The following is a 25,468-nucleotide window of genomic DNA, read 5'->3' on the forward strand; positions in this document are numbered from 1 at the left end:
CCCCTGCAAGTAGCTGAATCTCTGGAAGTGACTGAATTTGTGAAAGCAGAGATCCTGTGTGGCACCCACGCGTGGAATAGCTGTCCTTAAATCCCATCGCTAGTCGTTCTGCTCCCATCCAGCTCCTGTCACAGCCCTGCACGTAAGCGTGTAACCAGGCTGGGTGTGCATTGCCCTCTGGCGGTGCGACCTGACGAGAGCTCTGGGAAGAAGTGTGACATAGCAAGCCTGCTGCTGGTCACTGCTCTTTGTGCGGGGGATCAGCAGAGACTGCACTGCACACAACATGATGCCAAAAGCTGAACTGAGGCCAGTGGCTTATGGAAAAGCACATCAACCAGTATTAATGTTGTACAAGTCTTTCAGCGTGCACAAGGATCAAAGTCTGTGCACAGAAGGCCCATACAAATCATTTGCCATCGGTAATGGGGAAGGAAGCTTAGTAAAGTTATAGTATAGAGGAGAAAAGGAAACAATAACAGTAAGTTCTAAGATAATTTTTCCTTTTTTTAATGTGTCCTGTATGTCCCTGCAAGACTAACACCTTAAAAATAGATAGATAGATAAATAAATAAATAAATAAATAACGGTCCATCAACTCCCATGGGAGGGAGCCTTTATTTCGCAATATAAGCAATGCCAGTGCATTGCTGCTCACAAAGTTGTGGAGCAGTGGTGAGACTTTCTTGCTGGGATTACAGTTACTTAGTGGCAGCTCAAGGAAAAACACCTGGGTGCGAAGGTAGATGCACCCTCCTTTTGCAGGGATATTCCTTACAGGGAGGGGTGGTCTGACTTTGTAGGAGCTGCCAGTGCTCTGTGTGGGTTGCTCAGCAGTGTCAGCTGGGATTTGTGTGCCGTGTGCTCACTGAGGCTGTCTGGCAGCCAGGGAGAGGGCAGGTACGTGCACAAGTCGAATGTCTGAATTCACGTGCACAATTACATACCTAGCCTGTGGCAAAGTCAGTCCCTGATGTTCAACTGTAAATGAGGCTCCAGAAGTAGGCATGTGCATAGGATTCTGCTTCCTTCTCGGCGCAGTGCTCTCTGTTTTTGGTGGTGCCCATCACCACAGTAACTCAACAGAGCGTAAATGACTCAGGCTAAGGAGCCAGCAGCCAGCCCCATCCCTGCACAGTCTGTAAGTGCCAGTGACTGAGGTCCAGTTACACCCTGATGCGATGTTGTTTGTATTGCACCAGTCACAAGCGTGTCCCAGGAGTGTCTTTAAAAGACTTCAGATTTACTCATTTCCTTCTCATGTGCCTCAGGCACCTCATCTTCAGTCCTGCATCCTGAGGTTGTTTCTAAGTGATGTCATTTTAATGCAGCGCATTGGGCATGCAGAGTTTGATTGCACAAAGTCCTGTTTTGTTTTGTTTTCTGTCGCAAAGACTGAAAACTATGTGCAGCTAGATGTGCTGAGGATGCTCTAGTTCTGCAAGAAAAGGGGATTCTTTTTATATAGTGTCACTGGAAGAAATAAGTGCAGCATTTTGAAGAGCTAACATCAGAGAAAGCACCTTCTTCCTCTTGCTGTTTGCAAGCCAGCTGACCACTGCGTGGCTCTCAGCAAGAGTAGGGAAGGCTGCTCCGTGGAGTCAGTGTCACTCACCTAGCACTAAGAAGCAGACAAGTGGAGAAGGCTGTTTCTGAGAGCCCAGAATGGCTCAGGAGATGACTCACATGGGAGCAGATTGTTTCCTAAATTCCAGATGAAGTCATTTTGAGTATTCCCTGACTAAGGCAAGAGAATGCTTACAGCGCTCTGCCCGGTACCTCCAGCACAGACCAAAATAACTCCTCTTGACCACATTGCTGCTGATGCTAGTGAGCTCTGCTTAAAAGCCTTGGCTACTGCTTTTTACCCTTTTGGCCTATTTCACTGAAGCCAGAAGTAGCTTTTTCAGTGCTGGCAAGAAGATAATGGAGCGATTCTTTGGTTCTCCACCTGACTGCAAAGATTTCAGTAAGAAAGGCTTTCATCCCTCCCTGACGGGTGTCAGGAGGCTGTAGCCCAAAGTTACCTGCACTGAAGAGAGCTGATCCCAGCGCCCCTACCAAAGTACAGCTGGAAACTGGTTTGGAACAGTGTCACAGGGAGGATACTGGAGTTGCCAGCTTGCATATCATCCAGCTAATAATCTGCCACACGGTGCAAACATCACTGCCTGCTTTCTTAAGTCGCACACACTGGGGGAAGTATCAGGGTAACACAACCAATTTAGGAAACGGATAGATAAGAGGTGATAAACATGAGCTAAGAAAAGCTGGCTGATGAACATTGGAGAGGAAATTGAATGTGGGCTAGTACATTGAATCCTGGAGAAAAGAGCAGCTGTCATCGTCGGATTCAGCGACGAACAGTGGAGGTCACATTAAGCTGTGTTGGCAGGTATTTGGCTGTATAGATACTGCGCTTGGCTCTGTCTAAAGGTGCTTTTGCAGTAGGTTACTATGGCGGCTGTAGGCTTTGCTGCATCTTAAAAGATTTATCTGTGTCAAATTGTTAGTATCATTGCAGGCTTGGGATTCACATCCCTGAAAGGCTCTGTATTGATGAGGGAGCAGGCACCAAGACACTCCAGCTAGTACCCGCTGAGCTTTGCTATGCACAGGGCTGAGGCTTACCCTTTTGCATTCAGAACAGATTGTGTGTTGGGGACATCTGAGCTAGATCCAGCCTCCTTTAGAAGTCCGGGGAGAAGGTTTTGCATTAGTTTGCTGTTTCAGGTCCTTCGGGGACTTGAGGCCGTGCCCGTAAAGGAGCCCTGCTGCTACAGACTCTCTCTTCTTTTTTTCTTCCCAGATTGAGGAGGAGATGCTGGCATTACAGAATGAGCGTACCGAACGGATACGAAGCCTGCTGGAGCGTCAAGCTCGCGAGATCGAAGCCTTTGACTCAGAAAGCATGAGGCTAGGTTTTAGTAATATGGTTCTTTCTAATCTCTCCCCCGAGGCGTTCAGCCACAGCTACCCGGGAGCTTCTGGCTGGTCCCACAATCCTACTGGGGCTGCAGGACCTCACTGGGGTCATCCCATGGGTGGCCCACCACAAGCTTGGGGCCATCCAATGCAAGGTGGACCCCAGCCATGGGGTCACCCCTCGGGGCCCATGCAAGGGGTACCTCGAGGTAGTGCTATAGGGGTCCGCAACAGCCCCCAGGCTCTGAGGCGGACAGCTTCTGGGGGACGGACGGAACAGGGCATGAGCAGGAGCACAAGTGTTACTTCACAAATATCCAATGGTTCACACATGTCTTATACATAACTTAAACAATAACTGAGGGTGGCAATTCCACTGGAGCTGTCTGCCAACAGAAACTGCCTACAGACACCAGCCCAGCAGCCTCCTCAGTGCGGTGCTGACGTGTGGAAGCTGGGTGCACATGGAATATTGTATTCATTTTGTAAAGCATTACGTTTTGTGTTTACTAACTGGGATGTCATAGTATTTGGCTGCAGGGTTTGGGGGGGTGGTTTTTTGTTGTTGTTTTTTTTTTTTTTTGTCGTTGTTGTTGTTTTTTTACTTTTTGGAGGGGTCTTGGGAGGGCGTCTGAGAAATATATGCAATTAGTCAGAAGAGTTGGCTGGTGGTCATCACACTGACAGGACAGAAGGGCCTCAGACTGCCCTCGTCACACCATCCGTAGTAAGTCTGAGGGAGAATGGAGACCTCCTCCCATGTCCATAAATTTCGAACTGCCACCCTGCAAAAACCAGGCAAGCTGCCTTTTAAACCAACATCCAGGGGAGGAACAGCTGGATCTTCTGTTCCGTTTTTATTTGTCATTAAAGTGGAAACATTTCTAGGGTATTGCCTCTTCTAGGCATTTTCAAAAGACTTGTAGGTGAGGAAGAAGGGTCAGAAGAGAGGCCAGGAGACACCAGGGCTCGGCAGGGCCCTTCTACCCAAGTGCCCGCTCCGTGTTGTGTAAGAAGTGAAGTTCTCTTAGATGGCACTGGTCAGCTTCCCGAGAACTGTGTAGGTAAACCTGTTTGGAGGGAACAGGCTAGAAATGTTAAAAAAATAAATTAAAAAATAATAAAAAAAAATTGTATTCCTGCTTTAGCACTCCCTGACTGTGCTGCTGGTAGCTCAGACGAGGTTGGGCAGAGGAGCGTAAGTAATGCACTTGTACAGCTAATACTGTGACATCTCATTTTAGCTAAGCATCAGAATAATTCTTGGAGCCCAGCGTAGTCCTTTTTGCTCCGTTCAGAAATGTTAGATTTTCAGCCAATCAGTCTCAAATGCCAGAGGTATTTTGAAGGATGCCATAGTCACAAAATGCCATTGATCGGGTTTTTCATTATTACACTACATCCACCGATTTATTACCTTTTTGGCTTGTTGCAATTTCCTGTTTACATGTAGAGTGTAGCCAACTGTTTAAATGTTTAGTTGCCACAGTGTACCAGGAGGAGCTGAGCCAATGACTCTTCCCAGTTGATGACTAACCCACATCACCACTGTAGATCTTGCTGCATGTGAGGCTCCTTTTTATTATTTTCGTTGCTGCAATACTTTACAACCTTTACAGTCCCTTGAGATGCTGTGATTGTTTGGCAGCATATCACACCACGCAAGAAGGCACTACTTCCAGAGGCTCCTCGGAGCTGCTGTACTACTGAAAGGAAGCAAAGGAGGTTGTGAAATCAATACAGTGATAAAAGGGCAGGGAGTCGAATTAACCGAGGGACTTTGTGGCATAGTGTCATCCCTTAGTGCTGGGAACTGGAGATGCCGCCATGCTCTTGTGTCAGTGCCCGAGCGGTCTGGGTCAGCCAGCGCTGTGGGGTTAGGAGAGGTGCAGGTAGATGGAGTTTGGCTTGAGGCAAAGATTTCTGTCTTGGGGACTGACCAGCCAGGGTTCTTTGTAAATGTTTTTCCTTGCACACTAATCATCTTGAAGAAAACACTAGCTGCTAACTCTAGGATTTGCCTTTAATATGTTTATAGGGCTCAAAAGCAAGGTTTTCCGAATGTGTTTGTCCACGTGACATATTTATAGTGTGAATACTCTAGTGTCTCGCTGCTGTTCGGAACTCTCAACAGGGCGACGTTCTTTCGTTAGCTAAATTAACATCCACTCCCAATCCTTAACACTCTGCCAGTGTCCAGTGAATCCAACTGGGACTTTTAGCATCTTGACGTAGCATATCACTCTAAGGAAATATGGAAACTACCAAAACATGTTTGAGCAGCCCCTTAGTAAAAGAGCTTTGTAGTGCTAAGAGGTCACAGAAGCTTGGGACGAGGCAGTGGTCCCAAGGAAGTGACTGGTTGCCCCCTGCGGACAGTGGTGACTATGAATTGTCCTGTCCCTTCCTCTGCTTTGTTTTTATGTGGATGTTTTGGGGTCACTCCTTTGCATCGCAATATTGTTAAAAAAAAAATGCAGTGAAACTGATTTAGGAAAGGTACCTGTATTTTCCTGGGTTTGGAAAAGAAAGACAAAAGAAACGAGTTGAAAGGCCAAAACCCCCCAAACTGTATTGGCATTTACCATGTGAGTGTGGAGTGTGTGTCCAGAGCATGGTGCTACCACGAGGTTTTGAAGTTCAGCTCCTCTATCGCGAGCAGCAGCAGCGACAGTGGGGACAGGCTGTACCCGCGAGGTCAGCGGGTTCGTTCTTTTGCTTCTGTTATGGTTTGAATTTGGTCAAAGTCTCTGGCTTAAATTGAGCTACTTCAACAGAATTCTCTCAACCCATCTCTTTGTGTAATGTCGAGCATGACTGAATGCTGAATCCAAATGATGGCTGTCCCATATTGGCTTTTTTTGTATTCAAAAAGAATTGTGTAGTAACCATTTTTACATGTATATCATGTGCAGACCTGGACTATTCCAACAAGTTAATATTTTAATTAAAATAGTTTGCAAAAACTGATTCAGATCAACTGGTCTAAATGTGTGTGTCCCTGTGTGTGCCTGGGGGAAGGAGAGCTGTCCTAAACAAGCCTGGTCTCGAGAGGAAGCACCCCGTTACGCAGGTGTAGCCCGAGGGATGCAGTCAGGTTGTGCGTTGGAGGTGTATGAGGAGGTCGTTGGTGTTGAGAATTTGATTGCATCTCGGATGTCATTCTGAGATGCTTGAACAACTCGAAATTACGCTAGAGCGACGCAAACGCTTTCTGAATCAGTTTGCAAACTCTGTTTTTAAAAGCAAGACCAATTGCTCCCTATTGTACTTGTTGCAGTCGTGCCCTAACCTTGGCTTTTAAAATACTGTAATCTCTAAATTGTAGAAACTGCTCCAGTACCTCAGCAAAGATGTTTTTTACATCTTTTATGCTTGTGTTTAACACTGGGGAATCTCTGCTGTGTGGACTACTTTGCAAATTTTATTGCAGTATTCTCAAATCACCAGCTTGACACCTAAAATCTGTTTTTCTGTGGTTATTTTCTTTTCCCCTTTGCAAAGACCTGAAGTTCTGATGTAGTTTAGCTCAGAGATTGGAAAAACAGTGGAGCCAGCATTTTCACCTCGTTACCCGATTTCAATTTCTTTTGATTTTATTTAAGTAAAATCAGTGAAAGGGACCACATTTTTTCTTGTTCTCCGTGGTGTCGCAGGGAGTCAGCAGCCACCTCTCCCATCCATGTTGAGCGTTTCGTGCTTTCTTCCCGGGATGCAGTGCTGAAATGGAGCCCGCCTCTATTTCACCTGCATTCGGTCCGAGCCTGTGAGCTTCAAAGGGGTTGAAGAAATCAATGTGGTACGATACCAAGCTTCCCACAGAAAATTCCCTGCAGCCCTTCCTCGCCTGGCTTTTGGGGACGGGCTGGCATTGCTCTGCACCCCCTTCGGCCCTCACGCTTCAGAAGAAATGTGCACTGCACGTGAGCTGTAACCTGCCCAGAGTGCACCGTGCTAGATCCTGGAGTAATGCCATTTATTCACCCCCCAGGGAAGAGGGCCCGTTGCACTTCCAGCCGCCCTGCCCCGCTCCCCCTGTCCGTGTGCCATTTCTTGAGAGGCAATAAATCGTATTGTACCACTGTCTACCATTACTCTGTTGAATACGCACATCTCTCTGGATATATATATGGTCTCTCGTGTGTATATATTTATATACTCTGTGGAAGCGTGTGTGGGTATGCGTGCACACACGAGTCATGCTGTGCATTTCTGTCAGGGCACTTCAGTTCTGCTGTTCTTTAGCACTCCCTCCCTTCGTGAGCTAGCTCAGCCCGTGCAGCAGGGCTCTCTTAGGACAAGGGCACGAACAAAAACTGTGCCGGGGCTGAACGCCGTCAACAGCCCTGGCTTCAACGCTGCCCTGTTAATTGTAGCTTTCTTCTTCTGGGGAGCAGGAGGGCAGGGTAGCTGCTGGTGGTGTGCTGTAAAGCAGAGACGAGAGCTCCCAGAGGGTACCAGGAAGTCAGAAGACTGCAGAGAAGAAAACAAGATGGCATAGAGATAGGAATAGCGGTTCAGGCGGCGCACAGACCTGCAGGAGGGGCGCTGGGTGGGCAGGTGAAGTGCTCAGCGGGCTGAGCTCAGAGTCCCCAGCTGTGCCTCGCCACGGAAGATCGCGAGCCCAGCGTGGTCCTGGCACGCCGCGCAGGCACCAACTTTTGGCATTCCCCAGTTTAAGCTGCCACTGACCCCGAACACGATGTCTGCCTTTGTTCGTGGCTCATAGCTAGAGCAGGTTACGTGGAGGATGAAAGGAGAAGTGAAGTGGGAAGATTTCATGTAAAGGTGTGTGTGTACACACGTACGTATATGCATACACCTCTGGTGCGTTCTTTATTCCGCTAGGCACGTGTGCTTTGTTACTCAAGTCCCGTGAACAGAGGACAGCCTTGTTCTTCCCCTGGGTGCCTGCTGTGGCTTTCTGGTGAATCTGGCTGTGGTCTTGTCTCGTAGCAGAGGGGCGAGAGCCACGCTGGCCAAGTGGCTGCCCTCAAACACGAGCTCCTCAAGCTGTGAAGACCCTTTCTTCTAACCTCCTCCTTTGTCCTCGAAAGACCCCAACATCTTAGTGAGACATTTGGCACGTTGGGGGATAAAAATGGTTCTTTTGTGCGTCAGATCGTTCATCCAGCCGCAATCTTTCCCCTGTGGGGCAGAGCAGCCCCGAAGCCCAGCCAGCTCAGCAGCATGCCAAACACGGGCTCTCTTCTTCGTGCTACCAGAGAATTCGGAGTTGGTTTTCTTTCCCACCCCCCCCCCTACTTTCAGAAGGTCTCCTGCAAGCTTTTTAGGAGAGGCTTGGGTTTGGTTGTGGCATCCAGGAGCTGAGCTCCTGCTCCTGGGACTGTCCTGTGCCGGGGGTGAGGAGCGGTGGGTGCCAGGGCAGGGACGCTGCTGCGCGTCCCTCTGCTGTGGTTGTTTTAGTTTGCACTTTTAAGAGTCGATTGAGCCGGAGTCTGTTGAGAAATGTACCTGAGGCACTTCAGAGGGTTGTGGGTAGCTGTTTATGGCCAAAAGAAGAAAAAAAAAAAAAAAAGCTGATAGACCTGGTGGTTGTAGTAAACATCACCCCACCGGGGAAAGATGGCAGCAGATAACCCCGATTCCTGTTGTGCAACGCAGCTCAGCCAGCTGCGCCTGTGCCGTCGCCTCGCCGCATCCCTCCCCTGCCCGGCCCCGCTCTGCTGGGGAAGGAAAGGCCTTTGTCAGCTAGAGAGGGACTTAGTGAATGAGATCTGCCGGCAAACAAGCACCTTAACCACTGAGCTGCGGGTCTCCGAATACTTGCACTTCACCCGCGGGCTCCTCGGGGAGGCGGGGGGTGGGTGGAGGAAGGCACTTTGGCACAGGACCGTTTGCTTTGCACCTACCCGGTGGCCTCGAAACATCCCGAAGCCATGTCCTAGAACAACCCGGCGCCGGTTCCCTCTCTGCTTGCTTCCTCCGAGTGCACACACCGAGTCCGGACACCCGGGGTAACCCGGCCAGGAGCGGCGGGCGCTGCCACCGCCGACGTGAACGAAGCCGGGGTGCCCGCCACCCCGCCTCACCCCTCTGCTCCCCTGCTCCCCACCCCTGAGTACGGGTACCTCAGAACATGCACAGTTTGAATTTTTCACTGACAATTAGTTTAATTATTGTGAGTGAAAACAATTGTAAGTATCTGTAAATATGTAGTTAACAAATTGACCTAGTTTCTGTATTTTTTAAGTTTTTGTACTAAAATTTATAGATACAGTATGTGCCAGCTAGCAGAAAGCTACTGTAATTGCCAGTCGTAGTTCAGCATGCGTCTAATCCCTGAGACTTGTCGAAGTGACACTGTAAGGATTTGTGCTTAAATATTGCGAGCTGGGGAGGCGGGAGCTGCGGCCGCAGCCGCCGAGCGGGGCCGAAGGACTTCTTCCGAAGCTCAGCCGCGCCTGGCAGCTTCACGAGGTCGGTGGGGTTCCCTGCTCTGACTGCTCCTCTCCTCCTTCCCCTCCGTGTTCTGTGCAGGTGCTGTAATGTAGGCGGTCCGAGGGACGGCAGCGGTGGCTTGGAGCTTTTTTCTGGGGCTGAACTCCACGGGAACCGAGTTCAGTTTCTTTGCTGCGGTTTTAATATCGTCTTCTTACTCTATTTTTCAGCCTCTGTAGAAATGATACGTTTCCCTCCCCCCCCCCTCCCCTTCTAAACGCTTTTGTCTTAAGCCCGAGCTCATCTAAACTGGAGAGAGAGAAAAAAAAAAAAGAAAAAAAAAAAAAAAGAATTTCGCTTAAGATCATTGCCTGCTTTCAGCGCCAGGATCGCGCATTTCTATGGCAACTCGGAGCTCGGCGCGGCTCAGGCACCGGCGCAGTTGCCGAGGAGCTGAAGGACGCGGCTGCTGCTCCTGCATGGCTCGCCGTGGGCGTCTCGGCGAGACTCGGGCACCCACGGGGGGGTGCACGTGGCGGCCGAGCCCCGCTCGTCCCCAAAGCCCTGTCGCCAAGCGAGGGCTGGGTTCCCCCTCGCCGCGCTGCCTCCGGGTGCCGCCCGTCGCGCCTCCGCTCCTCGCCTCGTGGCAGAGGCAAGTCTGCAAGTGGGGCCTGGCTTTGCCGCGTGTCCTGGGAAGCTGCGAGCAGAGGAGGGCGGAGGCAAGGCCGTGCTCTCGAGGGCTGGTTTTCCAGCCGCCCCCGTCGGTCGGTGGGGACGGGAGCTTTTTTTTTTAAGGACTCAGAGCGGCAGCAGAGAAGGAGAGGCATCCTCGCGCGCATGGGTTTGGCTTCTGGCAAGCAAACCACCTGCTTCCTTTCTTCGGCTTTTCCTTTCCTCCTAACCCCTCGCAGCTCTTCCCCCTTCGCTTGCTTGGAACAGGGACATTTTTACCTGCCTAGGAACAGCTAACCGTCGTGGGGGAGGGAGGGGGGGGGCAGACCCGATGTAAATACTTAACCGTTAACAAAGTGAAGTGTGTATAACATAAAAAGGCTACAGCCGTTTTGGTGACTTGTGAGAGTGCTTGAGAAGGTCGTGTTACCGCGTGGGTCGCTCGGTCCTGCTTGCGGTGCCGCAGACACCACCGGCCCGCGGACACCGAGCGGCTGGGGCGAGGATGGACTACCTTGCGTTAAGTTAGCCGTGAGACCCCCTTGGTTTAGTGTACGAGAGGGTAGCGTAACGTGTGTCATAAGGGTAGGAGAAGCTGTGTGAGGTGTGTATAGTGTATATTTTTTAAAAAAAAAATAAAAATAGCTTGCTTGTATTGTGAAGATTTTAAAGACAAACTTGAGAATTCTAGCCTAACTATTAACACAAGTTTAACATCAGTTACCCCACTGGGTTCAGAGCCTCTTGAATGTATATTCCTTTTTGTAACCTAAATGACCTATTCTTCTACCAGTCAGCCAGACATCCTATTTATATTTTTAATTTTATATATTACTTTCCATTTGTTTTCATTATTTCCAGCATGTTTCTGGTTTTGGTTTTTGTTTGTTTGGGGTTTTGTTTTGTTTCTTTTTGCACAAGCATTGTGTGAAGTCAACAAAATGTTAACTCGAACCTGGTATTTTCCAACCTGTTTCCCCACCCCTTCCTCTCCTCCACCCCTGTTTTTTTTTTTGTTTTCCTCCACCATCCGTTTGGGTTTTTCTGGGATGGGATGCAGCGGGTGGGAGGAGGGGATGGCTATTTTCCATTTGCAGCTTCTGTGCAAATGCCAGGTCTTTTGCCAGTCAACTACAAAAACGCTTCACTTGCTGGTTGCTTTAAAGAAAAACAAAAAAAAAAAAAGAAAAAAGAAAACAAAAATGTAACCTTATCAGTGGAAGTAGACCATGGCGGGAGGAGGGGAAGTGCACACCTGTAGCGACACCAATCTAGCTTTGGCTGCGAAACAAAAGCAAACCCTTTCTGGCGAGGCCTCAAGGCAGCTTCCAGCCCCTTGGGCACCCCCTGCCCCGTTGGGGACGGGGTTTTGCTGGGCTGGGATGGGGCTGGCGGAGCGACGTGCCCTGGGCTTGCTCCTACCCCCGGTGCCCGCGCGTTGGAGTGCACAGAGCCCAGAGCTGCCTATTGCCGGCAGCGAGGCCATGGCTGCTTTCCCCATCCTCCTCCTCCTCCTCTTCTTCCTCCTCTTCCCCCATCAGGACGTCCAGCTCCCCACCAAGAGCTCGCCCAGCGCCGCGGGGTTTCCTCCAGGTACAGCGCCGCGGCTTCGGCAAAGCCAGGCTGCCGCGGGGGGGCCGGGGAAAGGCACCCGGCGTCGTGGTTCTGTGCTGCAGAGCATCAGGTAGAAAAACACACACATATCTGCTGTTTTACTATGAACACTGGTCTGAGGGTTCCGGGCCCAGCGCCGACGGTGGTGGGCCGCGAAGGATTTAAATAGGGGAATTGAACTCCTTCCTGCTTCCGTGTCTGGTAGCGCCAGCTGGTATGAGTGAATCTACAGGTGTGCGTTTTCCTTCTGGTAGAAAATGCCACGAGCACTAACTGGTAAGGCTTAATGTACAGTATATTGTCAGTATTCTGGTATTCTTCTGGTTCAACATACATTATAGCTCATATATAACCTGTATTAATTGTATAGATTGTGCATTTAAAGCTGTTACCAAGTTGTCAGAAAATAAGAGAAGAGAAAAAAAAAAAAAATAAGGTCATATGTAATATTTTGTTTGTAAGTATCCTTTGTATCATAGCAAAGGAAATGTTAAAAAAAAAAAAAAATCAACTGTAATAAAGTAATTTTAGTACACGGAGTGTCTGCCTGCGTTCCTGAGCCGGTGACGGGGTAGGGGCAGGGGGCTACCTGGTGTAGGACCGCTGCCAGGTGAAGGCGGGGGGCTCGGGGACGGGACCCCCCCACCGGCGGGGCTGCAGCACCCCCGTCCTCCTCTCCTCCGCCCGCAGGAACTCGCCGATGGCCCTAAAATATTCCAGCACGGCCTCGTGGGCCCAGCAGCGCCCGGGGCCGCGCTGGGGGAAGCCGCAGTGACCCCCGCGCGGGGTGAGCAGCAGGAAGAAATAGGGGCTGCTGCGGAACAGCTCCCGGGGCAGCGTGCGGGCAGGGGGCCCGCGGACGGGGTCGTCGGCGCTGCAGACGCACAGCACGGGCACGGCCACCTCGTCGGCGTCCCGCAGGGGCTCGTTGCGCTCCCAGTAGGTTTCCCAGCCCGTGGTCCCGCAGAAGAGGGCTTCCTCCAGCTCCCGCAGCGAGCGGCTGCCCAGCAGCTTGGCCACATCCACCGCCTCGGCCAGGGCGCCCGCGTACCTGCGGGGATGGTGCGGGCTGGAGGGGGGGGGGTGCTGGGGATGGGGGTGTGCACCCCGGCGGCCCTAAAGCAAGGCTGGGGATCCCCCTCCCCGTGTGCTGTTGTGGGGTGGGGGTGTCCCTGCAGCATCCTGGCACACAGGAGCCATGGCAACAACAGGCAGCGGCACCATTGCTGTAAGAGCACCGGTAATAAGGGGTAGGGGGAAATGGGGGGAGCCCAGACCCCTCCCTGCTGCCACCTGGCCAGCAGGAATGTCCCCGTTTAAAACCCCAAATCCCCAGCCTGCATTATACACAGCCTGGTGGCACCCACCCAGGCTCTGCAGAGACTTAGGGCTGCCATGATTTGTTTATGTCCCCTCCTCAATCAGTTTTGGAGTTATTATTTTTTTATTATTTATTTATTTTGACCCTCATTCCCTCCCCCTATTAAGCCCCATTTTCCCCCAAATCTCTCAGCACCACCCCCAGAGGTGATAATTGCTCGAAGCCCCCCCTGGCACTCGGGGTGACACCGGGTGACAGGGACACGGCACACCGTGGGCTGGGACGGGGGGGGGCTGCAGCCACATGTAGGTGGTCAGGGCCCCCCCACCCCATAGGGGAGCCCCCCAGGGTGCTGGGGGCAAGCAGCGCTGTGCCTGGCCCCGCTCTGGTGCTGGGTCTCAGGGGAGGTTCAATAACGCACCCAGTGCCGCTGTGGGGGGCAGGAGGGAGGTGAGGGGGGGGCTGTTTCCCTACGGGGAGAACCCCAAATGGCTGCCACAACCCCGCAGCGCGTTGCTGAGGAGCCCAACCCCGCCGCCACCACCAGCTCCTGGGTTTGGTGTTCATTAACCAGCGCGTTTTGCTGCCCTCAGCACCTCCGCCAACGCTGGGACTCCCGGCACAGGGACACCCCCATCCCTGTCCCCATCCCCGATCCCCACTAACCTGCTGAGTCCCCTCTTGAGGTGCAGCAGCAGCGGCCACTCGTAGAGCCGGGGCAAGGAGGCCTCGAACCAGTCCCGGGCGCGGAAAACGGGCGAGATGCAGGCGGCGGCGGCCAGGCGGCTGGAGGAGCCGCTCTCGCCCAGGTAGGCCAGCAGCAGCCCCGAGCCCGAGCCCTCGCTGACGGCCAGCAGCGGGGCGCCGGGGTGCCGGCAGCGCACGTAGGCCACGGCCTCATGCAGGTCCCCGGGGTCCCCGAAGGGCTGGAGCTTGGGGGTGGCCAGGGGGCAGCCGTTGTGGCCCCGCCGGTTGAAGACGACGGGTTCGTAGCCCAGCTCCAGCGCCCGGCGGCCCAGCTGCAGGAGCCCCCCCGGCACCTTGCCGGCGGCGTTGGGGATGAGCAGCAGCACCGGGCTGGGGGGGCCCCCGCTGCCACGCCGCCGGCTCCCGGCCCCCCCCCGTGGCCCTACTAACCAGTCCAGGGCCACCAAGCCGCCGTCGGGGACCTGCAGGTGCTCCCGGACCAGCGCCGGTGCTGGGTCGGGGGGTGACAGGAGCTGCTGCAGGAGACGGAGACGAGGCCAGCGGGGCCACGGCCAGGGGCCCCCCCTCAGTGCTGCCGAGCGCCCCAAGCTCCGCTCCAGGTGCTGGGCCAGCGCTGAGGGCTTGCAGAGCAGCCGGCAGCACCCCACGCCGTCCTCGGTGAGGATGGGGGTCCCCTCCTCTTCCTCCTCCTCCTCCTCCTCCTCCTCCTCCAGGCCTCCGGGCACCTCCAGCCTCGCCACCAGAAGGTGCCAGGCCAGGAGGCCCAGGAAGGTGAGCGCAGCCACCACGGCCACCAAACCCTCAGGGGACAGCATGAGGGCCCCCGGCCGGCAGCCCCGGTGCTCGGCGGGTGCTCGGGGAGGTGGCGGGGCCCTGCCGGGAAGGCCCAACCCCGGGGCTGGGCGAGCAGTGGGGGCCGTGCCGGGGACGGCGTGACCGGCCGCCAGCCGGGGCCAAGGGGACTGGGTGAAACTGGGTGAAACGTGAGCGTGGCGCCGGGCTCCCTGCAGCCCTCGTCACCCTCCCCGTCACCCCAAAGCCCCCTCCCTGTGGTGTAGGAGCCGGGGGGGTCCGTGCAATGCTCACATCTTTATTGATACAAATGTACAAGAACACATCTTACAGTAGGGAGTGCGGCCCCAGCATAGGGCAGGACGCCCGGGGAGAGGGGTTTTTTGGGGGGGGAGGGAGGGGCCGCGGGCATCCCGGTCCAGTGTAACGCTGCGGGTGGCCTCGGGGGGTATCGGCCACCCAGCGAGGGATGGGGGGGGGGGACAGGGGGGGCATCGCAGCTGCCAGCACGGGCAGCTCCACACGCTATGTACAGGATAAGTTAGGCGCATGCCCCGGGGTGGGGGGGCTGCACGGGGCGGGCAGGGGGCTGTACAGGGGGACGCAGGCACCTACCCCACAGCTGAGCACCAGCTCCGTGGAGGCACCAGGGGTGGTTGGGGGGGGGGATATGGGGGCTCGCCCCGCTCCCTGGCCCCGCAAGGGCTAAGGCCACTTGCACCCCCGGGTGCCAAACGCCGTCAAAAAAGAGGGAGGAGGAGACGGGGAGGGGGGGGGGGAGAAGGGAGGGGAGGAGAGGCCGGGGAGGTGCAGGAGGGCTCGGGCCGGCGCTCACTGCTTCTTCTCGCGGGTGGTGATGGTGACCAGCTGCTTGGCGGCCTTGGCGATGTCGTAGGCACACTGGATGACCTGCTGGGTCAGGAGCTGGTAGTCCACGGCGGCGCCCGGCTCGGGGGGCACGGTTTTGCGGCACTCGCTCTGCAGCCGGTAGGCGCTGGCGTTGAGCAGCCGCAGCGAGCTCCGCACCGTCTCCAGCGCCGGCTTCTGCAAGGAGAACAGCGTCAGGGCATGGGGTGATGGAAATGGGGGACTAGGGGGGACACCCCAAGCCTCCTACCTTGGGGAAGAGAGATGCCATCTCCGTCACGGCCGAGTGGATCTTCTCCGAGCAGGGCACGAAGCTAGGGGGAGAGGAGAGGGGTTAAGGAAGGGGGGGACACGATGGCTCCTGAGCCCCCCGGGGTCACGGCGCAGCCCTACCTGTCGTGCTTGGACTCCTGGGCAGCCCGCAGCAGCTCCTGGATGTTCTTGGTGACCTGCTCGGTTTTGAGGATGACGTCCTCCGTGCTGGGCAGCCCGGGATCCAGCTCCCCGTCCAGCGGGTCCAGCTCGTGGGGGAAATCCTCGTCCTTGCTCAGCTCCACGAAACGCTTCCCCTCCATGCTGCGGGGACCCAAAACACCCACAGGTCAGTGCCCACCCCATGTCCCCACGTCCCCAAAGCAGGGTGGCAGCGCAGTCCCCAGCCCCGGTGCTCACCCAAGCAGGATCTCGCCCGCCTGGGTGTTGTCGTAGTCGCTGTCGGTGCCACTGCCGTGCCGGTCCAGTTTGCTCTGTAGGGCAGAGGAGGGGTGTCAAAGCCCTGCCCAGCCCCAAATCCTGCACGGGGCCGGGGTCCCCCCACCCCGAATCCTCCCCAGTACGTCACCATGTGCCGGGCACCGTCAGGCGGGCAGGAGAGCAGCGGGGAGGACGGGGGAAAGGGCATGGAGGAGGCCGACGGACCTTTCCGCATCTGGAGGGGGGAAAAAGGGGGGAGACGGCGCTGAACGGGGCGCACAGGACCCCACGGAGCCGAACCCGGGCACGTGCAGGGGAGGACGAGCAGAGGGGACACGGCCACCCTGCATGCGGGAACCTCCGGGGGGGGGGGGTCCCGGCGGTGCAGGGGAAGGAGGGGGGGGACACATCCCAGGAAGACGTGCGTGGAGGGCTGGCAGTCGGGAGGACGATGGCCACCACGTCCCATGCAGGAGCCGCCCCCGCCGCGGCCCCCTTACCCGGTACACGCTGGCCGGGATGTGCATGGAGTACAGAGCCTCGTCCTCCGCCTCCTGGCGACACACAAAAGGGTAAAGCCCCCGCCGCCCCCGGCACCCCCCCCGGGGAAGGAACCCAGCTCTGCAGCACCACCAACCCCCCTTGGGGTGCCCTAAATTCCCCCCCAACCCCCAAAAATCTCCCCGTGCCCCCCCTCTGGAGCCACTCACGCTGCTGCCGAAGGGCTGCAGCCTGGTCACCAGCTCCTCCACCGGCTGCCCAAAAGGCTTCAGCGCCGAGCCGGGCTCGTACATGGAGAAGGCCTGGCGGTCCCGGCGGTGTGGGGGGGCCGTGCCGGGGGGGTGCCCGTGCTCCGGGCGCTCGCTGGGGGTCGGAGCAGGGTGCGGGGGCCCCGTCTGCTGCCGGATCTGCGTGTTCTCCGACTGCAGCTTGTGGATCTGCAGCAAGGGGAAGGAAAAATTAGGAAGGGAGGGGGGATACGCAGGGATAGGGGGTGGGTACGATGGGGGTCCCGGTGTCCCCGCGCCCCACCTCGCGCTGCAGCCGGCGCAGCTCGTCGCTCAGGCTGTTGTTCACCTTCATCAGCTGCTGCACCTTGGCCTCCGAGGCGGCCAGGGCCTTCTTCACCTCCAGGTACTCCTGCAGCGTGATGGGGCCATCCGACAGATCCGAGGAGTCCATGCTCTGCGGGGAGAGGGGCTCAGCGCCAGGATCCGACCCCGGCAGGGGGGCTGCTGAGCGGCAGGGAGGAGAAGGAGGGGGGCGCACGGGGCTCACCCGGGCACGGTTGTTGCGGGAGGCGTTGCGCAGCAGCTCCTGGTCCGTGTCCTCGTCGGAGGCGACGCTGTCGTAGTCGTGCTGGTCGTCCAGGTCGCTCTGGCTCCGCAGGGAGAAGTCGAGGTCGCCCGTGGGGCTCAGCAGGCTCTTCCCTTGCTGCCGGCGCTTGGCCTCCCCCAGGATGTCGATGAGCAGCGTGGCGAACTCCCTGGCGTTGAACCTGGCCAACTTCTGCCGGCCCTGGGAGGTGAAGGAGGGAAAAAAAAAAAAAAAGGGGGGTGAAGGGGGGGGTCCGGGTGTAAATACGGGGGGGGCACGAGGGGCCCGGCGGGGCTCACCTGGTTGCGGGTGGCCGAGTACTCGGGGTTGACGGGGAGGAAGGGGACGGCGCTGCGCTCCGTCACCAGCGTGCTGTGGTTCTGCGTCGTCAGCCACACTGCGGGCAGGGACCTGGCATCAGGGGGGGGGGCTCCGACCCCACCCCAGGGGGTGGCTGTGTGGGTGGGGGGGCCCAGGGGTGCTGTCCCCACCCTGGGCAGGCCGCGGGGCCGGCAGGACGCAGGCGCGGGCTCGGGGCCAGCGTGCTGGGGCTGGGAGCGGAGCCCAGCTGTGCTGACGGAATCGCCTCCCCCAGCCACCCCCTCTGCCCGGGGGGGGGCTCCAAACACCCAGGACCCCCAGATCCCTTTGGGGGCACAGCCCCGTGCCCCCCCCAGCCAAGGCTGGAGCAATTTTGGCATGCCCATCGCTCCTGCCTTTCCCTGGAAAAGGGTCCCCCCCCGGCACCCTTCCCTGCAGAACCCCACAAAATCAGACCAGGGCTCGTCCCCCAGCCCCACAGCTCGGGGGGGTGGGGGGGGGCACCCAGCACCCACCTCCTGCACCCCCACGTCCCGTGGCGTGGCAGCAGCCCCTTGAGTGGAGGAAACGGCCCCTGGCCCCGGCCGGAGGAATGAGGAAGGAGGGGCCTGCGGTGCCGGATCGCCCCCCCCTCGCCGCCTGCTCCTCCCCGAGCCGGGACGCCCGCCAGCACCGAACGGGGGGGGGGACACCCTGCGGCCACCCCCGGCTGCTCCCTGTGGCCCTGCTCACCCGCGTCGTTCTCCCGGCGATCCACCTCGTCGTACACGTCCATGGCCAGCTCCTCGAAGAGGCGGTTGCTGAGCTGCAGCGGGACGGGGGGGACACACATAAATGTCAGGCCGGGGGGGTGGTGGCAGGCGCTGAGCCCCCCCCCTCCAAGCCTGGCCCCGCTCCCCACTCACCGCCTGCAGCTTCTTCTTCGCCGCCTTGGCCAGCTCGGAGAGGTCCAGGCTGTGGGGTGCATGGGGGGGGGGACACACAAATTGGGGGGTTATTCCTGGTTTTCCTCACCAAAACGCTCCCCAGATGCACCCCAGATACCCCCGGGCTTGGAGGGGGCTTCGCCGAGCAGGGAGAGGGGCTGGCGGGCAGGCACGGGGCCGGGGGGCGAGGTGGCACGGGGCGAGCGGGACCCCCCCAACCCGGGTGCCCCTCGCCGGGCTGCGCCGAGCGCCGGGGGCTGCAGCGGGGGGGGCCCCCGGTGCCGAGAGCCGAGCGGACAATACCTCTGTGCCATGCACTTTGGGCGCACCCTGCGCTCCGGAGAAGGCAGCGGAGGGAAGAACAGGATAAAGGAGGACGTTAAACCCCACCACGCTGCACACGGACCCCCCCCACCCCATCCCATTTCCCCCCAACCCTTCCCAAAAAAGATGCTCCAGCGCTGGTCACGGGCAGGCGGCCGCGGTGCCCCCCTGGGCCCAGCGGGGACGCCGGGGGGACGGGACGGGGGTGTCGGCGGCGTGGCCGCGGGCACGGGGCGCTCACCTGTCTGCCATCTGCGGGATGATGTAGTGCCCGTTCTTGTGGTCTGCGCAAAGACAGGGGTGGTGAGAGCAGCCCCCCCTTTTTACCCCCCATCCCACAAGGGCTGAGCCCCGGCGCTGAGCCCGGCACTCACCCGGCTTCCTGCCGCAGAGGTAGAAGGCCAGCCGGTCGGTCAGCTCGTACTGGCACTCCACCAGCCGCTCCGCCAGCTCGTGCTGGGCCGCCTGCCTGTGTGGGGGCACGGGCTGGGGTGATGCCGGTCCCGGGGTGCTGGTGAACCCTCCCCCTCCCCATTTTTCCCCCCCCCCCTCATCTCACCTGGCGTAGTCGATGGGGGTCCGGCCGTTCACGTCGGGCGCCCCGGGGTCGGCGCCGTAGACCACCAGCAGCTCTGCCTGCAGGATCTGCCCGGCCTTGGCCGCCACGTGCAGCGGCGTGGTGCCCTTCTCCTGCGGGCAACCGCGAGCATCAACCTCCAGATCCGGGGCTGGAGCACACCCCGAGACCCCCGGTGCCCCACAGCCGGCCCCAAAAGCTGACCCCACAACCAGCCCCACGGCGCGGGGCGCTCACCGGGTGGAAGAAGTTGGCCTGAGCCCCCAGCGAGAGCAGGCGCAGGCAGGTCTCCAGGTTGCCCGTCCGCACGCTGGAGTGCAATTGCTGCGGGGTGAGATGAGGTGTGTGGGGGGTAAGTGATGGGTTTTAATCCCCCCACCACCACCGGGGGGGTGGTCCCCACGCCCCCACCTTGCTGAGGTCCTTGGCGGTGACGCCGTCGTCGTCCCGGCAGGGCAGCTTGTGGACGAAGGCCAGCATCTGGTACTTGGCGCGGATGAACTCCGACTTGGTGGGGCTGGTGAGGATGGGGAGGGGGATAGCAATGAGGGGGGGGTCACCAGCCCATCGCAGCCCCCTCCCCGCAGCCCACACTTACTGCACTTTGTCCTGCGGGTTGGCCTTGCGGCGCCCGCTCTGCACCTGGGCCGGATCCAGCAGCGAGTGCTCCCAGATGGAGTTGGCCCCGTTGCTGGCCAAGGTGTGCACCATCTGCGGGGCAGAGGCACGGCGCTGGGTGCCGGGACCCCCCACCCACCCACCCACCCACCCAAATCCCCTCCCCGGCCCCCTCCCCAAGGCCGGGGCACCCACCTGGAGCAGGGTGGCGGGCCAGGGGCTGTGGCGCAGGTGCTTGACGATGGAGATGTGGCGGCCCAGGCTGCGGTGCACGCTGCAGCACTCGTCGCAGATGAGGACGCCGCGGTTGATGGAGGCCCAGCCGGGGTCTGCGGGGGGCACGGGGCGTTACGGGGGGGTCCCTTCCTTCCATCCAACACCCGAATATTTTATTTTGGGGGGGGGGGGGGCAGCGTCGCCGCAGCAACGCGGTGGTTTCCCAGGCGACGGCGAGGGGCTCATCCCACCGCCGGGGGAAACCCAAAGGTTTCCATTGGCAACCAGGCACTGCCTGGGGGGGGGGGGGGGGGACAGGATTCGGCCTCCCCCAGCACGAGGGTGGCTGGCAGCGGGGGCGACACCAGCCCCATGCTGTGAGCGGGGGCACCCCAAACCTGGGGGGGGGGCTGTGTACCCCATGAGCCCCGGTCTGGGCATGGGGAGGGCATGGGGGGGTCTCCGTCTGGGCGCAGTGCGCCCCCAAAAGAGTGGGCACCCCGTGCCGGTGCTCTCCCATGCACGCAGCCATCGCTGGCTCTGCAACCCCTCAGATTTGGGGGGCTGGTGCTGTGCCCCCCCCCCCCAGCACTGTGCCCCCTCCCCAGCCCTGGCTGCTGCCCCCCCCCCCTCCTGGCCCGACCGGACTGGAGCCCTTTGTGTCCCCATGAGAACAAAGGGACGTTTGAGCGGCCGCGCCGCTGGCACCGGCCCCGCTCCGGCCACGGCACCCACGGGGGCCCCGCTGCTGGCCTCAGGGGGGGGGCAGCTCCCCCCACCCAGCACCCCAAACAGGTCCTGGCCCCCACCCTGCACGGTGGGGGACAGAAGGGGCAGGGGGTGTCACCGTCCTGTACACAGGTTGTCCCCGACAGCCCCTCTGGTGCGGCAGAGCCGTGCCAGCCTCTGCCCAGCCCCACAGCCAGCACTTCCACCCTTGTTTCTGTAGGGCCTACACAAACACCCCGCTGTGCCATGGGAGGAAGGGACGCACGCAGGGGCACACAGCCCGGGGGGGGTGACAGCCCTCACTGCCCACCCTGTCCCCAAATGCTGCCTTGTCCCCGCGACCCCACAGAGGAAGGCGGGCGAGCGGCCAGGCTCCGGCGCTTCCTTCCTGCCCGCGGGGTCCCGGCCCCCTCCCCAAAACCCCACTGGCGGTCCCATAGCGTGACGGGCAGCCCTGAGGACCCCATTTTGGGGGTGATCCCAGCCGCGGCCCCACAGCACCCCCCACCCCCCCCATCCTGGCAGCGCTGCCCGGGCAGATGGCAGCGCCTTGGCAGCCGGCACGGCTGCATCTGCGCCTCCGCGCCCGCGGCCCACGGGGCGCTGCCGGGAACAGGACGCTGCGTGCAGGGCCGTGGGGGGGGGGGGGAAACACACACCACCACACCGGCCAGGCTGCTGCAGCCCCTGCACCCTACAGATTTGGGGTCCCACAGCGTGTCGCCCCCTCTGCACCAGCGGGACCCAGCGGGATGCGCGGGGGCATCGGGGTGGCTTGGAGAGCCTCGGCACGGAGGGACCCCGCACCCCAAGGGAGTGCCAGAACCGTGTTGGGGTGTGTGTAACGGGGGGCTGATGTAGAAACCCCCCCCAGCCCCAGCGAGGGGAGGGTTGGGGCCAGCTGGCAGCCCCACCTGGGGGACAGCAGTGCGGGTTTTAGGGTGAGCAGGGCGGGCAGCGAGGCCGGGGCACCCCGGGCACCCCTTGGAGCACCCACGTGGGGCCGCGCATCCCCGGCACGGGCACTCCCAGCACGGTAGGAAGCGGCCTCTGGACTTTATAACTCATTTCCTCACATGGCTGCCGGGTGATAAGAGATTGGAAAGAAACTGGTTTCCATTTCACCCCCCGGGGCTGGGAGCTTCAGCACCGCCAGGCTCGCGGCGCCCCGCGGAGAGCCCCGGGTACCCCCCGCTCAGCCCACCACTGGCCGGGGCAGCCCCACGCCCACGCGTGCCGCCGGCTCTCCTGGCAGGATCCGACCCTTGGCACGTGGCCGGAATAATTTGGGCACAGCTTTCGCCCGCGGGCAGCTTTCCGGGGCCGGCTGCGAGGCCAGCTTCGACGCTCGGGCCCCGGTTCATTCATCGCCTCGGCGCCGCGGGGCCGGCCACCGGCACGGGTTTTTGGGGGGAGCGGCCCCCGGTGTGACGCCCGCGGGGGCTGGCACCCGGCGCTGGGGCTGCGGGCACCGGCACCGCCGCGGATGGGATCCGTCATGCCCAGGCTCAGGCTGCGGCTTGCAGCCCCGCTCTGCCCGCCCCGCAGCCAGCCAGCCCATGGCGTGGGCGCTGGGGGGGCCGTGGGGAGGGTCCCCCCCCAAAACCCTGCCCTGGGCCGGGTCCCCAGATGGCACCGGGAGCGCCCGTGCCGAGGGGCGCGGAGGCTGGGGGCAGATTTGGGGTGATCCAGGAGATTTCTTGGGCTGGGGGGGTGCAAGGTGGGGGTGCTCAGTGTGGGGGGGGTATTTGGGGCGCATCGCAGGGCTGCTGGGGGGGTTCAGGGGTCTCAAGGGGTGCGGTGTGGGGTGCAAAGGGGGGCACGCCGTGGGGTGTGGATGCGGCCCTTGGCACTGCTTTTTGAGGGGGGGGCGCACAGAGGGGGGTGCAGGGTTTGGAGAGGGGGGGGGATGGGGGTGCTGCAGGCGTACCGGGGGGGCACAGCGCTTGGTGCGCCCAGGGGGGGCTCAGCGGGAGGGCTATGAACCGGCTCCTGGGGGGCTCCGGGGGTGCGAATGCACCGTGGGGGGGGGGGGCACAGACAACCGGGGGGGGGCTCACGGGCAAGGTGCAAGCGGAGCCGCAACCGAGCCCACCGGAGATGGGGGGGGGGGGCAACGGAGACTCCGGGGGCTGCAGCCCCTGCACGGGGAAGGGGGGGCTCGGGGGGGGCCGGGGGTTGGGGGGGGGGGGGTCTGCCCTTACCTGGGGCGCTGCAGTCTGCGCACACCTCGGCCCGCTGCGCCTTCCGGGACATCCTCAGCGGCGAGGCGGGCCCGGGCCCGGGCCTCTGCGCCAGCGTGGGGGGGGGGCGGCGGCGGGCACGGACCGGGCCCACCGGGGGCACCGGGCCGGCGGGGAGGGAGGACGGGGGGGAGGAGGAGGAGGAGGAGGAGGAGGAAGAAGGAGGAAAGGGGAGGGGAGGGGGGGGGGGACAGACGGCGAGGGGGCCCCCCGGCCGGGGCTGCCGGCTGCTCCCAGCGCCCGGCGGCTCCGCAGGAAGCGGCGCAAGCCCGGCCCCGGCGGAGGAGGGGCCCCGCCGCCGCCCCCGCCCCGCGTCCCGGTACCGGCACCGCCCCGCACCGGTATCGGCACCTCCGGCACCGGTACCGGCACCTCCTGCAGCGATACCGGCACCTCCGGCACCGCCCCGGTACCGAGACCGGCTCCTCCCCGCCCCGGTCCCGGTCCCGGTCCCGGTCCCGGTCCCGGTCCCGGCACCGCCCCGCGCGGCCGCCGAGCGCACCCAGCCCGCGGGCACACCGCTGCGGGGAGGGGGCAGCGCTGATGGAGCAGCCCCAACCTGCTGCCCGGTTCTGATTCTGGGCAGCAAATGGGTCTGGTTCGGAGCTTGGTCCTGGTCCTGGTCCTGGTCCTGGTCCTGGTCCTGGTCCTGGTTCTGGTCATCTCCTGATCCTGGTCCTGCTCCTGCTCCTAGTCCTGTTCTTGGTCCTAGTCCTAGTCCTGCTCCTAGTTCTGGTCTTGGTCCAGTGCATCTCTTGGGCCTGGGCATCCCCCAGTGCTGGTCCTGGTCCTGGGCACCCCCTGGTCCTGATCTGAGTCCTGGTCCTGGTCCTGCTGTAGGGCATATCCTGGTCCTGGGCATCCGCTAGTCCTGGTCTTGGTCCTGCTCCTAGTCCTGGTCCTGGTCCTGATCCTGATCCTGATCCTAATCCTGGTCCCAGTCCTGGTCCTGGTCTAGGTCATCTCCTCATCCTGGGCATCCCCTGGTCCTGATCCTGATCCTGGTCCTGGTCCTGGTCCTGATGCTGGTCCTGATCCTGGTCCTGGTCTTGGTCCTGGACCTGGTCCTAGCCCTGGGCATCTCCTGATCCTATACCTGATCCTTGTCCTGGACCTGCTCCGGCTCCTGCTCCTGGTCCCGGCCCTGGGCATCTCCTAATCCTGGTCCCAATCCTGGTCCCGATCCTGATCCTGATCCTGATCCTGATCCTGGTCCTTGTCTTGGTCCTGGACCTGGTCCCAGCCCTGGGCATCTCCTGGTCCTGATCCTGATCCTGATCCTGGTCCTGATCCTATTTCTGGTCCTGGTCCAGGTCCAGCCCCCAGCCCCCCCAGCCCCGGGCACTGCTCCTCTCTGCCCCCAGCCCTGCACCCCCAGTCCTGCCCAGTGCCCCCCAGCCCCGCGCCCCCACTGCCCCCAGTCCTGGCCACGGCGTGGGGTCACTGCGGGCAGCCTGGGCGGGGTGTGGGGGGGGCACAGGGGTCACTGCCACCCCCCCCCCACCTATAGACCCCCCAGGAGGGGGGATGACGCCAAGGGGGATTGGGGTGAGGGTGGGGTTTGGGGGTCCCTCTGGGGGCCGGCCCCACTGGGGACCCCCCCCGGTGTCACCATAGGGACCCCAGGCCACCAGAGGAGGGGGGGGGGGTCCGGATCTTGTCCCCCCCCCGGGCCTGGCAGCGCTGTGACCTCACCGCTGGTTGCCACGGGGATGACCCATGACGTCATGGGGCATTTGGGATGGCGGGGACATGGGGGGGTCCCGGGGGGGGGGGGTCCTGGGGAGAGGGGGGGGGCTTGGAGAGGGGGGGTCCCGGCCACCGGCTGCCACCGGCTCGGCGGGGGGGGGGGGCAAAACACGGCACCGGGGGGCTGGGGGGGGTCCGGGGGGGTCCGGGAGGGTCCTGGGGGGGGTCCGGGGGGGGTCCGGGGAGGGGGGGGGCGGCGGGGGGGCCGGGCCGGGCAGCGGAGGCCCAGCCTCGCATTGTTCTCGGGAGGCCGCCGGAAAAGGCAGAAACGCAGGAGGAAAAGGGAAACGGGGGGGGGGGGGGAGCTGCTGCTGATGGAGGGGGGGGTCGGGGCTCCACAGAGACCCCCCCACGGCCGAGGGGGAGAAGAATCATCCATCCACCCTGGGGGGGCGCAAATCGGACTGGGGGGTGGGGGAATACGGAGGGGTGGGGGGAAATTTAGGGAGGTGAA

The 25,468-nt window shown here is 60.6% G+C and overlaps 3 protein-coding genes across 6 annotated transcripts in view; 1 reads left to right on the forward strand and 2 right to left on the reverse strand.

The window, feature by feature from the left end:
• Positions 1 to 5,895, forward strand: part of TAOK1 (TAO kinase 1) — a 64,967-nt gene extending 59,072 nt beyond the window's left edge. Inside the window, exon 20 of the mRNA XM_084299493.1 lies at positions 2,810 to 5,895. Within this exon, the coding sequence (XP_084155619.1) occupies positions 2,810 to 3,271 (462 nt within the window). The 3' untranslated portion in view covers positions 3,272 to 5,895. The remainder of the gene's footprint in view (positions 1 to 2,809) is intronic.
• A 6,303-nt stretch (positions 5,896 to 12,198) lies between these two features.
• Positions 12,199 to 14,457, reverse strand: ABHD15 (abhydrolase domain containing 15; the record flags this gene model as incomplete). The annotated part of the gene is made up of 2 exons (XM_084299749.1): positions 12,199 to 12,664; positions 13,601 to 14,457. The coding sequence occupies 2 exons, from the start codon at positions 14,455 to 14,457 to the stop codon at positions 12,199 to 12,201; spliced, it is 1,323 nt and encodes a 440-aa protein (XP_084155875.1).
• Positions 14,458 to 14,729: 272 nt separating this feature from the next.
• GIT1 (GIT ArfGAP 1) lies at positions 14,730 to 23,375 on the reverse strand. Of its 4 annotated transcripts, XM_084299560.1 has the most exons (21): positions 23,227 to 23,375; positions 20,273 to 20,406; positions 20,058 to 20,170; positions 19,871 to 19,976; positions 19,697 to 19,783; positions 19,442 to 19,572; positions 19,257 to 19,351; positions 19,124 to 19,166; positions 18,862 to 18,888; positions 18,538 to 18,586; positions 18,365 to 18,437; positions 17,611 to 17,708; positions 17,273 to 17,512; positions 17,027 to 17,179; positions 16,705 to 16,932; positions 16,495 to 16,548; positions 16,143 to 16,229; positions 15,974 to 16,047; positions 15,695 to 15,877; positions 15,552 to 15,615; positions 14,730 to 15,478 (listed from the first exon to the last, which is right to left on the reverse strand). In XM_084299560.1, exons 1-21 carry the CDS (start codon positions 23,276 to 23,278, stop codon positions 15,266 to 15,268), a joined length of 2,304 nt encoding a protein of 767 aa, XP_084155686.1. In that variant the 5' UTR covers positions 23,279 to 23,375; the 3' UTR covers positions 14,730 to 15,265. The 4 variants fall into 4 exon arrangements, with proteins under 4 accessions (XP_084155686.1, XP_084155687.1, XP_084155688.1 ...); XM_084299561.1 differs by lacking the exon at positions 18,862 to 18,888; XM_084299562.1 differs by lacking the exon at positions 16,495 to 16,548.
• Positions 23,376 to 25,468: the final 2,093 nt, after the last annotated feature.

Source organism: Netta rufina (assembly GCF_964035555.1).
Source record: "Netta rufina genome assembly, chromosome: 21".
NCBI lineage: Eukaryota > Metazoa > Chordata > Aves > Anseriformes > Anatidae > Netta > Netta rufina.